This window comes from Scleropages formosus, chromosome 5, assembly GCF_900964775.1.
Source record: "Scleropages formosus chromosome 5, fSclFor1.1, whole genome shotgun sequence".
Lineage (NCBI taxonomy): Eukaryota > Metazoa > Chordata > Actinopteri > Osteoglossiformes > Osteoglossidae > Scleropages > Scleropages formosus.
In genome coordinates, this window is record NC_041810.1 from 9,509,726 (window position 1) to 9,528,814 (window position 19,089).

The 19,089-nt window shown below is 41.6% G+C and overlaps 1 protein-coding gene across 1 annotated transcript in view; it reads right to left on the bottom strand.

The window, feature by feature from the left end:
- LOC114910500 (deleted in malignant brain tumors 1 protein-like) overlaps positions 1-18,224 on the bottom strand; it is a gene marked incomplete at its 3' end in the record, with an annotated part of 49,014 nt that extends 30,790 nt beyond the window's left edge. The window contains exons 1-8 of the mRNA XM_029251879.1: positions 18,161-18,224; positions 6,931-7,242; positions 5,912-6,226; positions 3,528-3,842; positions 3,016-3,343; positions 2,246-2,544; positions 1,758-2,060; positions 394-705 (exon numbers count right to left, since the gene is read on the bottom strand). Coding sequence (XP_029107712.1) covers positions 394-705; positions 1,758-2,060; positions 2,246-2,544; positions 3,016-3,343; positions 3,528-3,842; positions 5,912-6,226; positions 6,931-7,242; positions 18,161-18,224 — 2,248 coding nt within the window. The remainder of the gene's footprint in view (positions 1-393; positions 706-1,757; positions 2,061-2,245; positions 2,545-3,015; positions 3,344-3,527; positions 3,843-5,911; positions 6,227-6,930; positions 7,243-18,160) is intronic.
- Between the last annotated feature and the right edge of the window lie 865 nt (positions 18,225-19,089).

The window sequence follows — 19,089 nt, forward strand, 5'->3', positions numbered from 1 at the left end:
AAAAAAAATATTTTGGAAAAATTAACTCGACTGGAACAAAAAAATGCCTGAAGGCAAGGGATTGTAGTGAAACAATGTAAAAAAAAGTGTGACACCTGCCTGCTCACCTCTTCTGGTCAAAACACGAAGTCAGTGTAAAATGTAGATCATTTATTATTTTGTGGACTGAAGTGATTGGATGAAACAATGTGCCCTGAAGTCTCTTTATCAGCTCAGTGCATGTTTGTTTGGTTGGTTGGTTTTACATGCTGTTACAAACTATGGGTAAATGCAGACACAAGGATAGGAGTACAGAACCAAGTTGAGAACATTCTTTTTTATGCCCTCAGCGAAAACACCCAACGAGGGCTATTTATAGACCTCTTAGATAGGATGATAAACTGAGTTGTGCACCTGAGCAGATGGCCCCAGCATCCTCATTATGACCACAGTTATGTTCTCCCCATCTACGTGACGCACAGTCCTTCAGTGTTGGTTCGGTGCCTCCACAGAAAGTGTCATCTTTCCAAATGTTCCCAGTTCCTGGACCAAAGTGAGCATTGAGAGGTGCGTCTACAGCATCTCCACAGCCCAGCTGTCTACACACCACTGCAGCATCAGTCATATCCCAGTCATCATCACACACAGTTCCCCACTGTCCTTGATGAAGAATCTCCACTCTCCCAGCACAGCGACTGTTCCCGTTCACCAGCCTCACGTCACTGCCTGGAAGAAGAGACACAGAGGCACTTCAGTTAAATAATTTCAATGTTGATAAAGAGTCTGTCACCTTGTTCTCAAACTGGTAAGACATCAAATAGTATCCAACATATATTAAGCTGACTGGCTGCTTTTTACATCAGCAATGTCGGCCTGTAGAGTGTAAAGCTGAGTCCCACTGAAATTTACTCCTGATACAAACACATTTCATCATATTCTTTTCTAATCTACAGTGGATATCAAAAATCTACAGCATTATTTAAATTTCAGCTTTTTTGATGTATAGGTTGAAATTTAAATTAGACCTTATAACCATGAATAGTTAATGGATAAACACACACAGGCTGAAACCGCTTGTCCCAAGTAGAGTCATTGCAAACCGGAGCCTGACCCGACAACACAGGGTGCAAGGCTGGAGATGGAGGGGACACACCCAGGATGGGATGCCAGTCCGTCGCAAGGCACCCCAAGTGGGACTCGAACCCGAGACCCACTAAAGAGCAGGACCCGGCCAAGCCCACTGCACCATTATGCCCGCCAATGGATAAACAAGTTAGCAATCTTCAAAGTAATAATTTAAAATTTAAAAAATCAAATCTATGGATACACAAACACACATTTGGATCAAGTGGTAACATATGAAAATGTAGAAAGAGTTCCTCTTTAATTTCTACATTAATTTGTACATTCTTACAGTGAAGCTAATGTGTCCACATTACAATCTAACAGGCTTGAAGCTAACAGTAAAGTGTTGATTTGAAAGTCCTTGCATAAAATTTAATATTTGAAGTTTAAATTTGGTTCATATGGTTGAAACAAACGAACTGTACTTAAGAATCACACATCTGCATCTATGTGTCTCTCTCTGCTAATGTAATGTACACATTGTATTTTCGATGCGATGTACGTCGCTTTGGAGAAAAGGGTCTGCTAAATGAATAAATGTGAATTCTAACAGATCAAGGAGAACATACTTATTTAACCCATTAGTAATTAAAATACATTTTAAAAAAATAAAAGTTACAAATTTGTGCAACACATAACTTCAGCGAACTTACTTTCACAGGTAATACTGGCGATGTCATTATCGCCACATGTGTTGTGTCCCCAGGGAGAGGATGGACACTGCCACAGTGTGGAGTCATGTGGGCGACATTTGACAGAATCCAGCCAGTTTGGAGCTCCTTTCAGTCGAGATCCTGCACTTGAAACAGTTCCACTCTTCCCACAGTTGAGTTGCTGACATATTAAACTCACAGTGTTTGCGTCCATCTGATTGAAACACACGTTTCCCCAGGTGTCATTGTAATAAACCTCCACCTGCCCAGAGCAACCTTCAGCCAGTCTCAGATCTTTGAATTCTAACAAAAAAAGAAAGAGGTTGACAAATATTATAATGTAAGCAACAATCACTCTCTCAGACATACTATTACTCACTGCAGTACGGTAAGCAATAACATCTTATTTACATATTGATGTTTCACCAATCACATTTTACACATTTCCTTTTAAAATTAACTTTTAAAATAATGACCACATTCCATACCTGAGCACACAATGCCTACATCCTTCTCATGTCCACAGTCATGTTGTCCCCACTGTGAAGAGGGACAGTCCCACAGGGACAACTCATTTCCCACACAGCCCACCTCATCTAGCCAGGTGGATCCATTTCCTGCACCAAAAGAGGTGGAGTTGAGAGCTGTCCCACACTGGAGCTGCCTGCACACCACCTGAGCATCATTCAGGTCCCAGGAGTCATCACACACTGTCCCCCAGGAGCCCTGGTGGAACACCTCCAGCCTCCCTGCACAGCCACCCTCATCACCCACCAGCCTCAGGGATCTGTGTTCTGGGAGAAGGTACAAAGGATGTAAAGAAGATACCATGTATTTGTAAAACAGGCATAACATTAAATAACTAGTTTAATCCACCCATATCCAAGTAATATTCTTCTGCGATATGTTTTGTAATGAATGTGTTTTCTGTGTATGTCTGTTCTGAAAGGAGATACACAGGGATGGAGGTACCATGTTTTTCTATTGTATAGGATTAACATTAAGTTACTAGTGTAATAGGGGGGCACGATGTGCAGCAGGTTTGGCCTGTGGTTCAAGTCCGCTTGGGGTGCCTTGCAGCAGACTAGCATCCCATCCTGAGTGTGACCCCTCCCCCACCAGCCCCACGTCCTGTGTTGCCGGGTTAGGCTCTGACTTGCTGCGACCCCGTATGGGACAAGCGGTTTCAGTCAATGTGTGTGTTTGTGTGTGTGTACAATACTCATCACAAATGTGCTTTATAATGAGGGATCAGTACTCACTGGAACACACTATGGACACATATGGGCTGGAACTGCAGTTGAGTGTGTGTGGAGCACTGCAGTTGACCAAGTGAAACTCAGTTCCAGAGCACTGATACCCTGTGAGACACACATCAGTGTCCCCTGTCCCAGACAGGGAGGAGCTGTAGATCCTCACTGCTGAACCACAGCCCAGCTGTCTGCAGGCCACAAAAGCCTCCCTGATGCTCCAGGAGTCCAGGAGAACTCTGCTCCAGGTTTGCTGGTAGTGAACCTCCAACTGACCCCCACAGCCACTTTCTCCAGACAGTCGGACCGTCCCATTGAGGCTGGAGAGAGATGATCCTGTAGAAACATCAGCATCTCATAATGGGTATGTTACAGCACCAGCAGTTCATTTTGTGTACAGTATATTATTCTTAAATGAGTTTTAGAGCCAACGGAACTGATTTACTGAAGATCGTTTCTATCCAGACATTTGACTGTGATTCCTCTCCTACAGCATAGTTATGAGCACAGCACTCCTCACCATTACAGATGACTCCCGCATCGTGTCCATGAGAGCATGCAACTCGGTTCCATGAAGAAACAGCACACTGGGACAGGTGTGTCTCCTTTCCCTGACACTCAAACACATCAGTCCAGATGGGGCCGCTGCCCTTTCCAAACCAGGCCTGTCCTGGCACTGCCACAGCGCTCCCACAGCCCAGCTGCTGACAGAGGACATTGGCTGCTCTCAGATCCCAGGATGCATCACACACTGTGCCCCACTCAGTGAGGTACTGTAACTCCACCCTCCCGGAGCAGCGGTCCGGGCCGTCCGCCAGTCTGCCGTTTGTGTACCCTGCGGAAAGAGCAGACAGGCAGCTGAATATCAGGGAAATACAAAACACTGTAACTAAGAATTTAACAAAATTATCAGCATAAAATCTATTTTCAATCATTTTTTAGTTTTTCTTTGTTAACCATTATTTAGTTGACACCTTTGCCCAAGGCAGCTTACAACATTAGATTTGTATACTGAGCAACTTACAATTATTGACCCATGTACAGAGTTTCAATGATTTTATTGTATCAGTTTTAGGTAAATACCTTCTTCAAGGGTACTGCAGCAGCGGTGGAGACTGAACTTGTGCCCCTTGTCTGATGACAGCTCCTTTAAAGATGACTGCTATAACAACTAAGCTACCCACTGTCCATATTTTACTACTAATTTAGTAATACAATGGTTAATTTTCTGGGCGCCTCCCACAGGAGCTGGTCTGAGCACGTTCCACTGGGAGGAGACCCCAGGGCAGTCCCAGGGCATGCTGAACAGATTATATCTCATGTCTGGTCTTGGAACACCTGGGTGTCCCCCTGGAGGAGCTAGAGCATGTGGTTGGGGATAGGTAGGTTTGGGCCCACTTGCTCTGCCTCCTACTACTGGGACCCTCACCAGGAAAAGAAGAAGGAAACTGACTGACCATCTTATTTGATAAACGCACACATTGTACATTTTCTATATTTGTATGGAACAAATGTTTTAAACAGTCAAGGACACTGATGGAAAAAATATGTGAACCTCTAGGATAAAGATCTTAAAAAGGCGATTGGAGTCATATATTCCAATAAATACAGGTATGAGTTAGACTTGGTTTCATATGAAAACCATATTCTGATTAGTTGCTCTTCACAACAGAGCTTTGTGGAATATGTGGAATATGGCTCTGCCAAAAGAGATTTCAAAGGACCTCAGAAGAAGAGTTGAAGCTCATAAGATTGGAAACCATTAAAAAAAGGATTCTTAAAGGCTTGGACCTCCACTGCTGAGCAGATTCCATTTGTTGCTCTCCTTCGGCTTGAGTGCTCTACATAGATTAGTGCAAAGGCATGCAGAATAATCTGAAAGAATCCAAGGGTGACAGCTAAGGATCCACAGGCACATCTTACACTTGCATGTAACATCTGTGATCATGAGTTTACAGTAAGAAAAATAACGAACATGAGTTGTGTTCATGAGAGGTTAACCACAGAGGAAGCCAGTGTTCTTCAAAAAACTGGTGTGTGTCTCAAGTTTGCTAAGAACAACTTAGATGTTTCACAGCACTACTCCAACAATGTTCTGTGGACAGATGAGACAAAAGCTGAACTTTTTGGTAAATGTACATAGTGCCATGTTTAGAGAAAACAAAACGCTGCATACCAAACGTAAAACCTCATCCCAACAGTAAAGAATGGTGGAGTGAGTATAATGCTGTGGGGCTGCCTTGTTTGTCAGGGTCTCAATGGTTTGCAGCCACTAACAGATCAAGTCCAAGTTGTATATGGAAATTCTGCTGGAGAATGTCAGGTCTGTGAACTACAACTTGAAATAAGCTGGGTCATGCAACACAAAAACGATCCAAAAAACAGGAGTAAATCAACAGTAGAGTATTTTTACAGTGGTTGAGTCAGAGTCCTGACCTTAATCTCATTGAAACACTATGGTGTTATCTGTTCAAACAAGATGTGAAAAATATGCCTGAAATGGGACAGTTTTGTACAAAAAAATGCACCAAAATGCTTGCAAAAAGTATCTACAAAAAGCATTTGCTTCGGGTGCCTGCCAATAACGGAGCTTCCAGTAGTTGCTAAATATATGAGTTCACATACTTTTTTCATCAATGACCTTGACTGTGTGAACCATGTATTGCATAAAATGTAATGTGAAATGTGTGTGTTTTAAATACGACTTAAGATGTAAATCATATCACGTTTTATGAACCATTTGGATAATTCTAAAGGCTCAAAACTGCTAACACGTTTGCCTTTATTATAGAACAAATGTGGAAAAGCACTCATTGCAGATATGTTCATTCAAGGTGCTAAACTTGAAACTTTCTCATTCGAAGTAGATATTCTACACAATGTCCAACATCCTTCAACCCTTACCAGAACACACAAGTCCCACGCTGTCATCACGTGAGCAGCTCTGCTTCTTTGTGGATGATTTAGGACAGGAGTAAACATTTGACTCGTTCCCTGTACACTGAATCTCCTCTGTCCACATTTGGTATCCCCCCTTCCCAAAGGCAGACCCTCCCAGCACCTTCGCAGGGATCCCGCAGCCCAGCTGCCGACACACAACTTCGGCATCCTGCAGGTCAAAGTCAGCATCACACACTGTGTACCAGGTAATTCCATGCTGGATCTCCACTCTCCCCGAACACAGGTGTGTACCCTGTACCAGTTGCACATCTCTGTGGCCTATAGTTAAAGAAGAAATTTAAAGTGAATGTTCAGCTTTGACTAATGTTACATGCAAATGCAAAAAAGTAAACGTATTATATAGGTTACAGATAGGGTAACAATCTACAGTGTAAATTAGATAAAACTGTTTAGATTTTGCATATATTTCCAATAATCCTTCAGTTGGAATTTAAGGACAATACACCTTAGGTAGAACACTAGTACATTACACAGCATTGACAATGAGAAACACACTTACAGAAGCACAGTGTGTTCGAATAGTAGGAGAATACTATCAATGGATACCTAGATGAAAGCCATAATAAGTAATGGAAAGAAACACTGATCAGGGGCCGGATTCAAACCCCAGACCTTGTACCTAAGTGCCAGTAAAGCATTCTGCTGCGCCGCTGTGCTTTGAGCAAAAACTAAAAGTTAAGTTATATCCCACAGACATAGAAAGTGAGAGAATCAGTACAGAAAATGAGAAGTCATCAGGAATGGAAAAACTGGTTGCGATGAAAGACCATTTGAATATATTGTTTGCAAACTGTCTCAGAAGAATAAAACTGAGTGGATTGTTGAACTGAAGGTCACAGAATGGACGAGGACATGACAACTTGTGATATATTTGTATTTATATGTATATATAAATGCATATGAAAAGCCTTTCTTTGCAAATTCACTAAGCAGTTATATTACCTGTGGGATTTATGTCCTACCTGAGCAGATAACTCCAGCATCATGAGCATGAGTACAGTCATGTTTACCCCATCCGTTATGTTGACAGTTTTTCAGTGTTGACTCAGATCCTACACAGGACACCTCATCCATCCAGATGTTCTCAGATCCTGGTCCAAAGTGATCATATTGCGGTGCTGCTACAGCATCTCCACAGAACATCTGTTTACACACCACTGATGCATCATCCATATCCCATCTATCTCCACACACAGTTCCCCACTGTCCTTCATGAAGAAGCTCCACTCTCCCAGCACAGGGACTGACACCATCCGCCAGCCTCACATCACTGTCTGCAAGAACAGGAGAGAGGATTAAGCTGTTTCCAAGTGCTGGATGTAAAGCAGGGGGTAGGTGGAAGCATAGGGGTTAAAACAACTGGCTTTAGACCCAAAGGTTGCAGGTTTGAGTCTCACCTCCAGCTGTAGTACTCTTGAGCAAGGTACTTACCCTGAATTGATCCAGTAAAATTACACTGCTGTATAAATGGGAAATAAGTGTAACCTTAACATTGCAAGCTGCTCTGGAGGAAAGTATCAGTGAAATGAGTAAATGTAAATTCTTACCAATATATGCATATAATTTACTCCAAGTTATTATTATATTCTTTGATCTCTGCAGTGGTTCCCAGTGAAGAGCAGTAGGAAGTAAACTGGTAAGAACTAATGCTTTTGAACTTCGATGTTGCAGGTTTGAATCCCGCCTCCTGCTGCGGTATCTTCGATCAAGGTACTCACCCTGAATTGATAGACTAAACATTTCCCTGCTTTATAAATCTTTAATAAGTATCTTAACATTGTAAGTTTGGAGAAAAGTTAGATAAATGTCACAACTAAGACTTACGTACACCTACAAAGCAGTGATTTGTTTCGTCTCTTCCAATTTTACAGAACTCACACGTAGGTACAGCGCATACTTTAATAACAGAATATAAATGGCTAAAATTATTAAATGCATTGCTGGTGGTAAACTTCAGTTCAGACCCCCTTTTCTGGAAGAGGTACGACACCATTTTAGCTATTCCTCATCTGTCAGTGTAACTTAATAAACCCTAGTTCCCTCACCCTGCTGACCATAACTGTGTGTAAATGGGTGAACTTGAGCCCAACACCCCAGACTGCCTGCTCTCAACAAGTGTGTTAGGGTGACCATTGGATGTTCCAGAACTGCTTCCTAAACAGTAATGCATTGTGTTAGAATGCCCAAGAGAGGTGTGCAGCCTGTTGGCCTTGGATCTTCAGGTACCCCCCCCCCCCCCCCCCCAACTTATAACAAGCTATGTTACACATTTCTTGTCTGTTTTTCTCATTTATTTTATTTTTTTTTTTAAAAATCTCTGAAGCAATACCAAATAAATCTGTGTTAAATCCTTTATCAATGAACACATCCAAAGCAGGACTGAGGTGGACTGGAGCCGATCCTAGAAGCACAGGGCAAAGGTAAACTTTAGAGCGGTCGCAGACAAAATGGACACACAAAGCAGGCAATTTAGTCACCAGTTAACCTGAAACATGTTTTTGGACTGTGGGAGGAAATTCAGTATGGGGGTAACATGCAAACTCTTCCAAGTCAGAGACCATCTTTGAACATTTGTACAATTCAGGTGCTTGAGACACTAGTATTGCCCCTGTACCAGTGCCACCGCACTGTATGAAATAACACCAGTCCCTCATAAAACAATTTTTTCATTATCTAAAATTACCCCATTATGTGGTTGGACTGCCACTGTTTCGTATGGAAAAAAATAATTGGTTCCCGACTAAATATGTCACTTTACATGAATTAAAAAACCAAAATAAAATATTGTTTTTGAGAGACTACTATTATGGTTTTACCATAATTTTAGAGTATAATTATGAACTTTACACTTAAACTTATCACCTCGAATGTAATTAAGAGCAGGAGGCATCAAATATTCTTAAGTATGAGGCTGCTGCAGACACATTAATACATTTTTTCAGAGAATGTGAGAGGATAGAAGGTCAAATTCAAAGACAAATTCAACTTTATTGTCATTCTACCTGTAGGTGAGTTACACATACTGGAGAACGAAATTTCGGTTCTCTTTGGACCTCCGTGCCACGTAGAACATACAGTGTTTGTAAAAAAAAAATAAAATGACTGGAATTCATTTAAGTAGTGGAAAAAAGGTCAGTATAAAGCTTCATATACAGCCCTGCTTCTACACTGCTCTCTATGAGACTCTGTATGTAATGGGGGGGTGTGCCTTTACTCACTCAGATTATGAAAGACTAGGCCTACATTCAATAATACACAAATTTGGCAATTCTGTAATGGCCCACGCAAGGAAAACCTCTCAAAAATACAAAGAAGGGAAGCTAAGTTTTCCATAGTTCATTGATGAAGGATAAAGCCCGTACCCAAAAATTTCAAAAGGAGTTATACAGCAAAAGGACTTCATTTTGAAAGTATAGGTCTGCTTTTGTAAAAATGAGATCAGATTTAATTATTCGAAACATTGTGTAACTTACATGGCAGGAGACAGTGGTGAAAGAAAGAAAAAGGAAAGATGAAAAATGAGTCAATACGTCATAAGGTACCAGGGTCTCGTGCAGAATATGACATTTTATTGTTCTACCTTGAAAGTTATAAAAACTATAATTAAATTTAATTCAGTCACGACAGAAAGTGAATTGGAAGGACAGTGGGATGAAAAGTTAAGAGAAATACATGAAAATTTAGTCAATATGGTTGAAGGTAACATTGCTTCATGCCTCATATGAAGTTCAAAGCTGTGCCTTGAAAGTTGTAAAAATGAGATGGAAAGAAGATTATGAATAAAAAAGACATAATGAAGAAAACAGCAAGCTGGCCGTGTCAAAACATGCACACACACACACACACACACATTTTCCAAACTGCTTGCCCCATGCAGGGTCACGAGGAGCTGGACCCTAACCTGGCAACACAGGGCAAAAGGCTGGAGAGAGTGGGGACACACCTAGGACAGGATGCCGGTCTGTTGCAAGACACCCCAAGCAGGACTTGAACTCCAGACCCACTGGAGAGCAAGACCCAGTCCAACCCCCACATCCCCACATCCCACCTACTGTGTCAAAACAGCTTGATAAAAAGAAGAAAAAAAAAATCCTTGCTGTAACTCTATCTCATTTCTGCCCACAAACTTGGACATGTCTGCAAAAAAGCCTGCTTCTGAAAGCCTTTCTCTGAACTGTCGCTTTGTGAAAAGGTAAATCTTTTTTGAATTTGCCTTTAGATACGCAACATTACAAACAGCCATATTCATCGTGTGTAAGGGAACATTCAAGGCACAACCTGGAGGGGTACCAACACACGTACTGCTGTGTGTCCAGTCACCTGCTTTAGAAAAGCTTTCAGAAGCAGCTGTGACAGAGGGCCACCGTTCCTGCAAGGCAGGGAGAGGAGTGGTCTGATGGGTTGAGCTGCCACATGTTTGGGTCAGCTGGCAAAGGCCAAATCACCTTTGATGGAACCCGAAAATGAGTTATGAGTTTTCTAAGCAAGATTCCACTTAATTGAAATGATTTACATAAACAGGTGTTGATATTGTAACGGCGTTGAGGGGAGTTATACCAGCATCATGTAAATAGTTGATATTGGTGTCCATGTACGTACATAGTTCTGTGTGTGTTGTGCTGATTGGTTGTCATTCTATTTATGCTCAGTGTTCGAGGGGGGAATTCTGGGGAGGTCGAGGGGTAACCCCTTCACCATTGGGCGCGGTAGGGGGGCTGGGAGTGACCCGGGGGATTCTCCAGTATTCTGTACTGGTTGAGGTGTCTTTGTTAAGACTGTTGCTAAATGGTATCTATGTGTTTAATCAAGAACATATATCTTTTACTCTGACTCCTGAGCTAGTTTCTAGTAGCTCCATGGGGGGATTGCTACAATATAAATGGTTTCTCACCACACATACATACAATGTGGAACAGAATATTAGCATATGTTGTATAATATTAACACCTCCAGTAACCCCCACCTTCTGCACCTTTGATCTGAGAAGAGGAGGTGTGTTGGGTTTTCTGCAAACAGAAGACGAGGAAAGCACCAGGCCCAGACGGTGTCTCACCAGCCTGCCTAAAAACCTGTGCTGACCAGCTGGCCCCTATCTTCACAAAGATCTTCAACAGATCACTGGAGATGTGCGAAGTTCCTTCCTGCTTCAAACGCTCCACCATCATCTCCATCCCAAAGAAACCCAAAATCACAGGACTTAATGACTACAGACCTGTCGCCTTAACGTCTGTGGTCATGAAGTCACTTGAAAAACTGGTGTTGGACTACCTGAAGGACATCACTGGACCCTTGCTGGACCCCCTGCAGTTTGCTTATCGAGCAAACAGGTCTGTGGATGATGCAGTCAACATGGGACTGCACTACATCCTGCAACATCTGGACAAACCAGGGACTTATGTGAGGATCCTGTTCGTGGACTTCAGTTCGGCCTTCAACACCATCATCCCACACCTCCTCCTGTCCAAATTAACCCAACTCTCTGTGCCCACCTCCATCTGTCAGTGGATCACCAACTTTCTGACAGACAGGCAGCAGATAGTGAGGCTGGGAAAATTCTCATCCAATACTCGCACGATCAGTACTGGCGCCCCCCAGGGATGTGTGCTCTCCCCACTGCTCTTCTCCCTGTACACCAACGACTGCACCGCTAAAGACCCCTCAGTCAAACTCCTGAAGTTTGCAGATGACACCACACTCATTGGCCTCATCCGGGATGGTGACGAGTTTGCTTACAGACAGGAGGTCCAAGAGCTGGCTGTCTGGTGCAGTCATAACAACCTGGAGCTGAACACGCTCAAAACAGTGGAGATGATCGTAGACTTCAGGAGAAACACCTCAGCATTATCCCCACTCACCATCATGAACAGCACTGTGGCAACAGTGGAGTCATTCAGGTTCCTGGGTACCACCATCTCACAGGACTTGAAGTGGGAGTTCCACATAGATTCCATTGTGAAGAAGGTCCAGCAGGGGTTGTACTTTCTTCGCCAGCTGAGGAAGTTCAACCTGCCACAGGAGCTACTGATGCAATTCTACTCTGCGGTCATCGAGTCTGTCCTCTGCACCTCTATAACTGTCTGGTTCGGCTCAGCTACGAAATCAGACATCAGAAAATTACAGCAGAGAGTTCGGACTGCTGGAAGAATCATCGGCACACCCCACCCCAGCTCTCCAAGAAATATACTCGTCCAGAGTCAGTAAAAGGGCTAGAAAAATCATTCTAGACCCCTCACATCCAGGCCACTTCCTCTTCGAACCCTTGCCATCTGGCCGGCGCTACAGAGCACTGAGCACCAGGACAGCCAGGCACAAGAAAAGTTTCTTTCCTCAGGCCATCTACCTCATGAACAACTAAATCCCCCCTAGAGAGTAAACCAGCGCAATACACAAGGCTATTTATATTTATAATTATTTCTATCACATCATATGTCTTACTCACATTCCCTTGCATTTGTATAGAACATACCTGTACATACATATAATGTCTAGTGACTATTTTTGTATATTGTGTACTTTATGTTTTTTATAAATTTTTTATCCTTTATTCACATATTCTATCTTCTCATCTGTGTCTTGTCACTGTCATTCTGTCTGTTTGTTCTGTCTGTGCTCTGGAAGTTTGTGTCACCAAGACAAATTCCTTGTATGTGTGAACATACTTGGCAATAAAGCTCGTTATTATTCTGATTCTGATTCTGATACATTACATCCGAAAACATTTTTAGAAGATGGTATGAGAACAATATTGTATTTGAGACAATGGTTACTTGGTTACTCTCAATACCTTCCGAAGAATGGAATAGTCTACCGGTTACTGTCAGAAATGCCCCGTCTGTTTCTGTTTTCAAATCCCAATTAAAGACTTACATATTCTCTCAGGCATTCCACCTCGAAATGTAATTTCACCTGCCTTGGTTGTTTATCACCTTTATAAAAACGCATATTAAATTTAAGTAACATATTACTAATTCTGTTCTATCTTCTTGTTGAGCATTACCTCGCTACAGAAGACCTGAGGAGGCCGGCTGTTGGTGACAGACGAACCCCGTGCTGATTGCAGATGATGTCCATCTGCTGAGCTGGGGATCCAAGATGCCATTTAGCAACATAATCATTATTACTTGTTACACACTGGCTTACAATTGTTGCTTTCTAGAATGCCCAGGAGGAGTGGGAAACTACTGGCCCATGGACCCCCAGAGGTTTTTTCTCCCTCAACTTTCAGTTTGGAGTTTTTGTTCCTTTCCCCGGTGGCCAGTGGGCATACTTATAATTGTATAAAAGTACTTTATTATGGTAGCCATTAGTCAACTGTCTTCTTTGTTTGTATGTTTTTCTTGCCTTATGTCTGTGTTAAAGCCCTCTGTGTCACTGCATGAGAAGAGCGCTCTATAAAAATAAATTGAATTGAATTGAGGGGGAGCATGGTGGTGCAGTGGGTTGGACCAGGTTCTGCTCTCTAGTGGGTCTGGGGTTCGAGTCCCGCTTGGGGTGCCTTGCGACGAACTGGCGTCCTGTCCTAGGTGTGTCCCCTCCCCCTCTGGCCTTATGCCCTGTGTTTCCGGGTAGGCTCCCGTTCCCTGTGACCCTATATGGGACAAGCGTTTCAGAAAATGTGTGTGTGAATTGAAAGATTGAGCTCTCGATCTCAACTGAGCAATTTGCTGTTATTTTGGATGCTGTTCCCAAATGGCCCTCCTACTTAGATTATGAAATACAAGGAAATATAACACCCTGTATTCAAATGTGTCATTGAATAGTGTCCACATTCCTAACAAGAAATTCAATGTCTTCTTAGGGCTAGGGTTATGTAATGAATATTAGTCTAATAAATATTCTATTCCCATGTAACTCTAATTCGTACTCAAAATACTATGTTATATCGGAAAGGAGCTAAGAATCGACCGAGGCCGCATTGTCTCAGAACTGAGACAACAGATGTTTCCATTAAAATTATCCTTTCATATGCCCTACAAACCAAGTGTTAATCAGTTATGTGAGATTTGTGCGCTGGAACAAGAAGCAACGGTAAAGCTATTCTTTAACTATTTACGAAAACATGTTTTGGTGTAAACTCGAAAACACTTGAAAGTAAAAGTGGATTTCACAAATAATATTTTTTAAGCAAAAAGACTTTAATCAAAATCTGTGTTTCCTAATCTACATGTAATCCTTGGTAAATGTCACAACCACAAACAAAAACGGCAAAAGCTGAACTCCATTTTAAACTACCGAAAGTTTAATTTGAACCATTATTTAGATTTTACAAGATGTAAAGAATGGTGCACTTTCAAGCATTGTGAAATTTATAATTTACTTAAAATGTATCTGTCAATTTCAGAACCGCTTGTCCCATACAGGGTCGCGGGGAACCGGAGCCAACCCGGTAACACAGGGCGTAAGGCCGGAGGGGGAGGGGACACACCCAGGACAGGACGCCAGTCCGTCACAAGGCACCCCAAGCGGGACTCAAACCCCAGACCCACCAGAGAGCAGGACCCGCTCCAACCCACTGCGCCACCGCAGCCCCCCTTAGTAAAAGTATGAATAGTAATAATAATAATTCTGTGTGATTTCAAAAGCCAAATCAGCCACTGGAGAAATTATGGTAACAACCTGTTTGTGTGATTCAAAGGGAATGGAGCAATGAAGAGTAAAATGTAGCATTCATACAAATTGTTTAGACTTAAATTTTAAGAGGGCAAGTCTAGAGGATCCACCCCAGCCCTGTTCGTATGTAATATAAAGCTTTCTTTGTCTTCAGTCTACCTTCATAAAATCCTGGCTGATTCAAGAAAGAACAATTAGTACTTGATCTATGCAATAATAAGAATGAATTCTTTACTGTACAGTATTAATTTCTGGATCCATAACAATCTGTACTGCATTTAATTTTATTTATTGTTCCATTGTGTCATTTAATTACAGCACTATATACTATTACTGTGTATTAGTAGATTTTTACCATGAATAGATGCAGAACTTGTGAAAAAATAAAAAGCCCGATGGTGTAATGTATCATTCTTGCATGTTTGTACATTCTTATGGTTCATATAAAACAGTAGAAGGATATTTTTCACTACTGACAAAGCTGACTTGCAACGGGAGTCATTAAAATGGAGCCCAGTTGTAAACGAAGGACTGGCCGTATATTATTGTGGCACGCACCGCCGGGGGGTTTGGATGGGGCAAAAAAGGACTCGGAGATAGTGTTCATGATGAACAATTTATTAGAAGAACAGCACCAGGGAAATAATGCTCTCGGCCTGGGAATCCCGCTTCCTGCAGGACCTGCGCTTACAGCCAGCCTTCCTAGCCTACTTAGCACTTGGTGCCTGGTACCTCTCTCCCCCCACACTTGCAGCCACAGTCAACCCACCATGTCCCCCCGACGTGCCCCCAGTGGTTACACACATTATTTACAGGTTTTCCAGAATGCAACTATTTACACAAAACCAGTAACGCGGGTCGTTACATTATTTATTTCTTATATTGCAATGACCCAGATCTGTCGGTTAACAATAGCAAAAAGAAAATGAAAATGTGCAGAAATTAATTCATGCCAGGATCAGTTACAAGTATCATAGCAATTCCTACCTGTTCAAAATATTTTTACTTTCTTGTTACATTGAATGCCTGCTCTGAACCCATAACCAGAGACAGTAGCTGGGTTTCAATGACCTGTTTGGGCTTGGCTACATGCATGTATTTCTACCGTGTCTTTGTCAAGACTGGGGAAAGGACTCGTATGACAGTGTAGCAAGCAGAAATTAATTAATATGCCTATTGTATTAACACCGGGTATATTTTTTATATGATGTTATGGCGGGTTTTTCATTGCACTGGGTTCCGTTACGCTTTTGAAGTGTGCACGTAATTTTTACAAACGCTTTTTTAATTGTCACACTTTTTCATAAATATCTTGTCATAAAACTAATGTTAAGAACAAATAACTGTGGAGAATGGATAAATTGCAGTAACAAATTTCAATGAGAAAAAACATTTGAAAATCCTTTAAATATGAGTGCATCTGTTTCGGCGCAGGTCGATACCAAACTTTCCTTTCCCTATTGTTTTTATCATTATATGGTGCTTTTAGAAAATATTCAGACCCCTTCAGTTTTTTATGTTGCATTCATATGCAAAAATAATTTCCATTAACTTTTCCCTTCAATTTACCCTCAATATCCCATAATGACTAAGCAAAAGCAGGATTTTAAACATTTTGCTAATTTATTAAAAATAAGACACTGAAATATCATCTAACTACTGAAACCCTTTACGTAGCTGGCAGTGATTACAGCCTGGAGTCTTCTTGGGTATAACTTGACAAGCTCTGTGTACCTGGATTTAGGGATTTTCTGCCATTTTTTTCTGAAGATCCTCTCAAGCTCTGTCAGCTTGCTTGGGGACCATCAGTAGACAGCTATTTTTTGGTCCCTCCAGAGATGTTCAATTGGATTTAGGTCCAGGCTCTGGTTGGGTGACTCAAAGACATTCACAGAGCTGTCCCTAAGTCACTCGTTTGTTGTCTTTGCTTTGTGCTTAAAGTCATTGTCCTATTGGAAAGTGAACCTTCACACCAGAGCGCTCTAGAGAAGGATTTTATGAAGGACATCACTGTACTTTGCTCCATCCAGATTTCCCTGGACTCTGCCATGTCTCCAAGTTTTAATTGTTGAAAAACAACCCCGCAGCATGATGCTGCCACCACCATTCTTCACCGTTGGGATGGTATTGCGCAGGTGATGAACAGTGCCTAGTTTCTTCCAGAAATGACACTTAGAATTGAGGTTCAACTGTTCAATCTTGGTTTCTCACAATTTGAGAGTCATTTAAGTGTCTTTTTTGTAAACTCAAAGTAAGTTTTCATGTGTCTTTTACTAAGGAGAGGTTTCCATCTGGCCTCTCTACCAAAAAGCCCAGATAAGTAGAATGTTGCAGTGATGGTTGCCATTCTGGAAGTTTCTCTCATCTCCGCACAGGATCTCTGGAGCTCAGCTAGAGTGACTATCACTCTTGGGAGTCTCTCTAACCAAGGCCTTTCCCCCCGATTGCTCAGTTTGACCAGGTGGTCAGCTCTAGGAAGAGTCAGGATGGTTCCAGACTTCTTCCATTTGAATAATTATGCAGGGCACTATGCTCTTCGGAATCTTCCACGCTGGAGAAAATTTTTTGTAGTCTTCCCCAGATCTATGCCTCAACTCAGTCTTGTCTCTAAGCTATGCAAGCAATTCCTTTGACCTCATGGTTTGGCTTTTGCTCTGGTAACACATTGTTAACTGTGGGACATTCTATAGACAGGTGTGTGCCTTATTAAATCATGTCCAATCAACTAAATTTACCACAGGTGGACTCAAAACAAGGTGTAGAAACATCTCACAGATTATCAATAGAAATGGGATGCATCCTAACTAAATTTCAAGTGTCATAGCAAAGGGTTTGAATACATATGTCAATATGATATCTCAGTTTTTTATTTTTATAAAATTGCTAAATTTTCTAAAAATCTGTTTTTGCTTTGTCATTATGTGGTATTTAGTGTAGACTGATGCAGGGAAACTGATGATTGTAGCATAAGGCTGCAACATAAGGAAAGGCAAAAGTGAAGGGGTATGAATACTTTCTGAATGCACTGTAAACAAAATAAATAAGAAGTTTTCAATCTGAAAACTGTACAAGGCTACAGCAGCATACCGACAGCAATCTAACAACAGTAGTCACTGAAGTAAATGAATATCACAGTAAAGCATAAATTAATAAATAGTATAGATGGCTCATTGCAACTATGTACGTTATATTAGCATTTCAACCCTACTAATAATAAGCAGTAATACATACAGACATTATTTCAATGTATTAACATTTATGTAGATATATAAAGTCACAAAATGAAGACCTGGAAGTAGTTTTATAGCTAATCTAATAAATATTACATTCTTTGTATGGCTATGGTGAGGTTCTTTTTCTGCTTGGCTAAATTACAATCCCAAAATGAAATTATGTGTCCATAGCAATTGCTAAAATCCACAGAAGATAAAAATTTGAAAAAATTTAAAGGAATACCATAGATAATTAATTTACAAAATTTTACTCAGATCTGATTGACTGCATTACATCCTCACCATAATCTTAAGACTTGACCCTACAATGCGTAACAGAAGCAAACACAAAAGAGGGTACTTAACTCACCGGCTGTGGTGGACAGGAGCAGGGATGAGAGCATGAGGATGAACAGACAGCTCTCCATCTCCATGAGCACAAACCAACTGTCCTCAGAGCAAAGTTCAGAACCCAACCTTGAGCTGTGAGCTCTCAGGGCGAGCGAGTGCCTTTGTACCATCCTGGACCCCCATGGAGAACACGCCCCCAGCCACCAATCACACTCAGCATTGCCTTATGAGAGGAGTACAGGAACACATGAAAAGTGTGGAAACACCAATCAGAGGAATCTCTGTGTGTTTCCTCCATATATACAGATACTGTAGCGCCGAAGTCTGATCTGACTCCGCCTTCCACTGTAAACCATTCAAACACCAACATTCACAACACAGTTAAAATGTGAGCTCAAGGGATTTTAAATTAATTACTAGAAGTGACACAGGTGAATTTATGGAGGTTTTCTATAAAAATTAAAAGTGGCAGAAATAAACAAAAAAAAAGGCAAATGAAAAGAGAAACTATCTCCCTCGACAAATAATAAGCCAACAGCAAGCATGGTCCCACAATGAAGTTCACTGTTTCTCTCAAATCCATCTGTATACCCTGGGGTTTCACACGCGGCACGTGGCACTCGTCACCCAAACTTGAAAGTGAAGGATGTGGGAGATGTGGTCTATCCTCCCATGGAGAGACCCATACAAAGAACAATTAGAACCACAGCTTTATTAATACTTTTCATCAGCCATGTCCTTGTGTTTCTGATATTGACCTTTATCTGCAGTAGGTGGCAGGACTGAGCTATGCATCAAGTCTCATTTAAAAGGCACAGAAGGAATATCCTGTACAAATAGCATGAACAAATTACAAATAGCATGAACTTGCTCCCCATTTCCTGCTTTAATTTCTCCATCAATCACTTCATGTTGATCCATGCTGCCGACTACAAATGACATTTTACA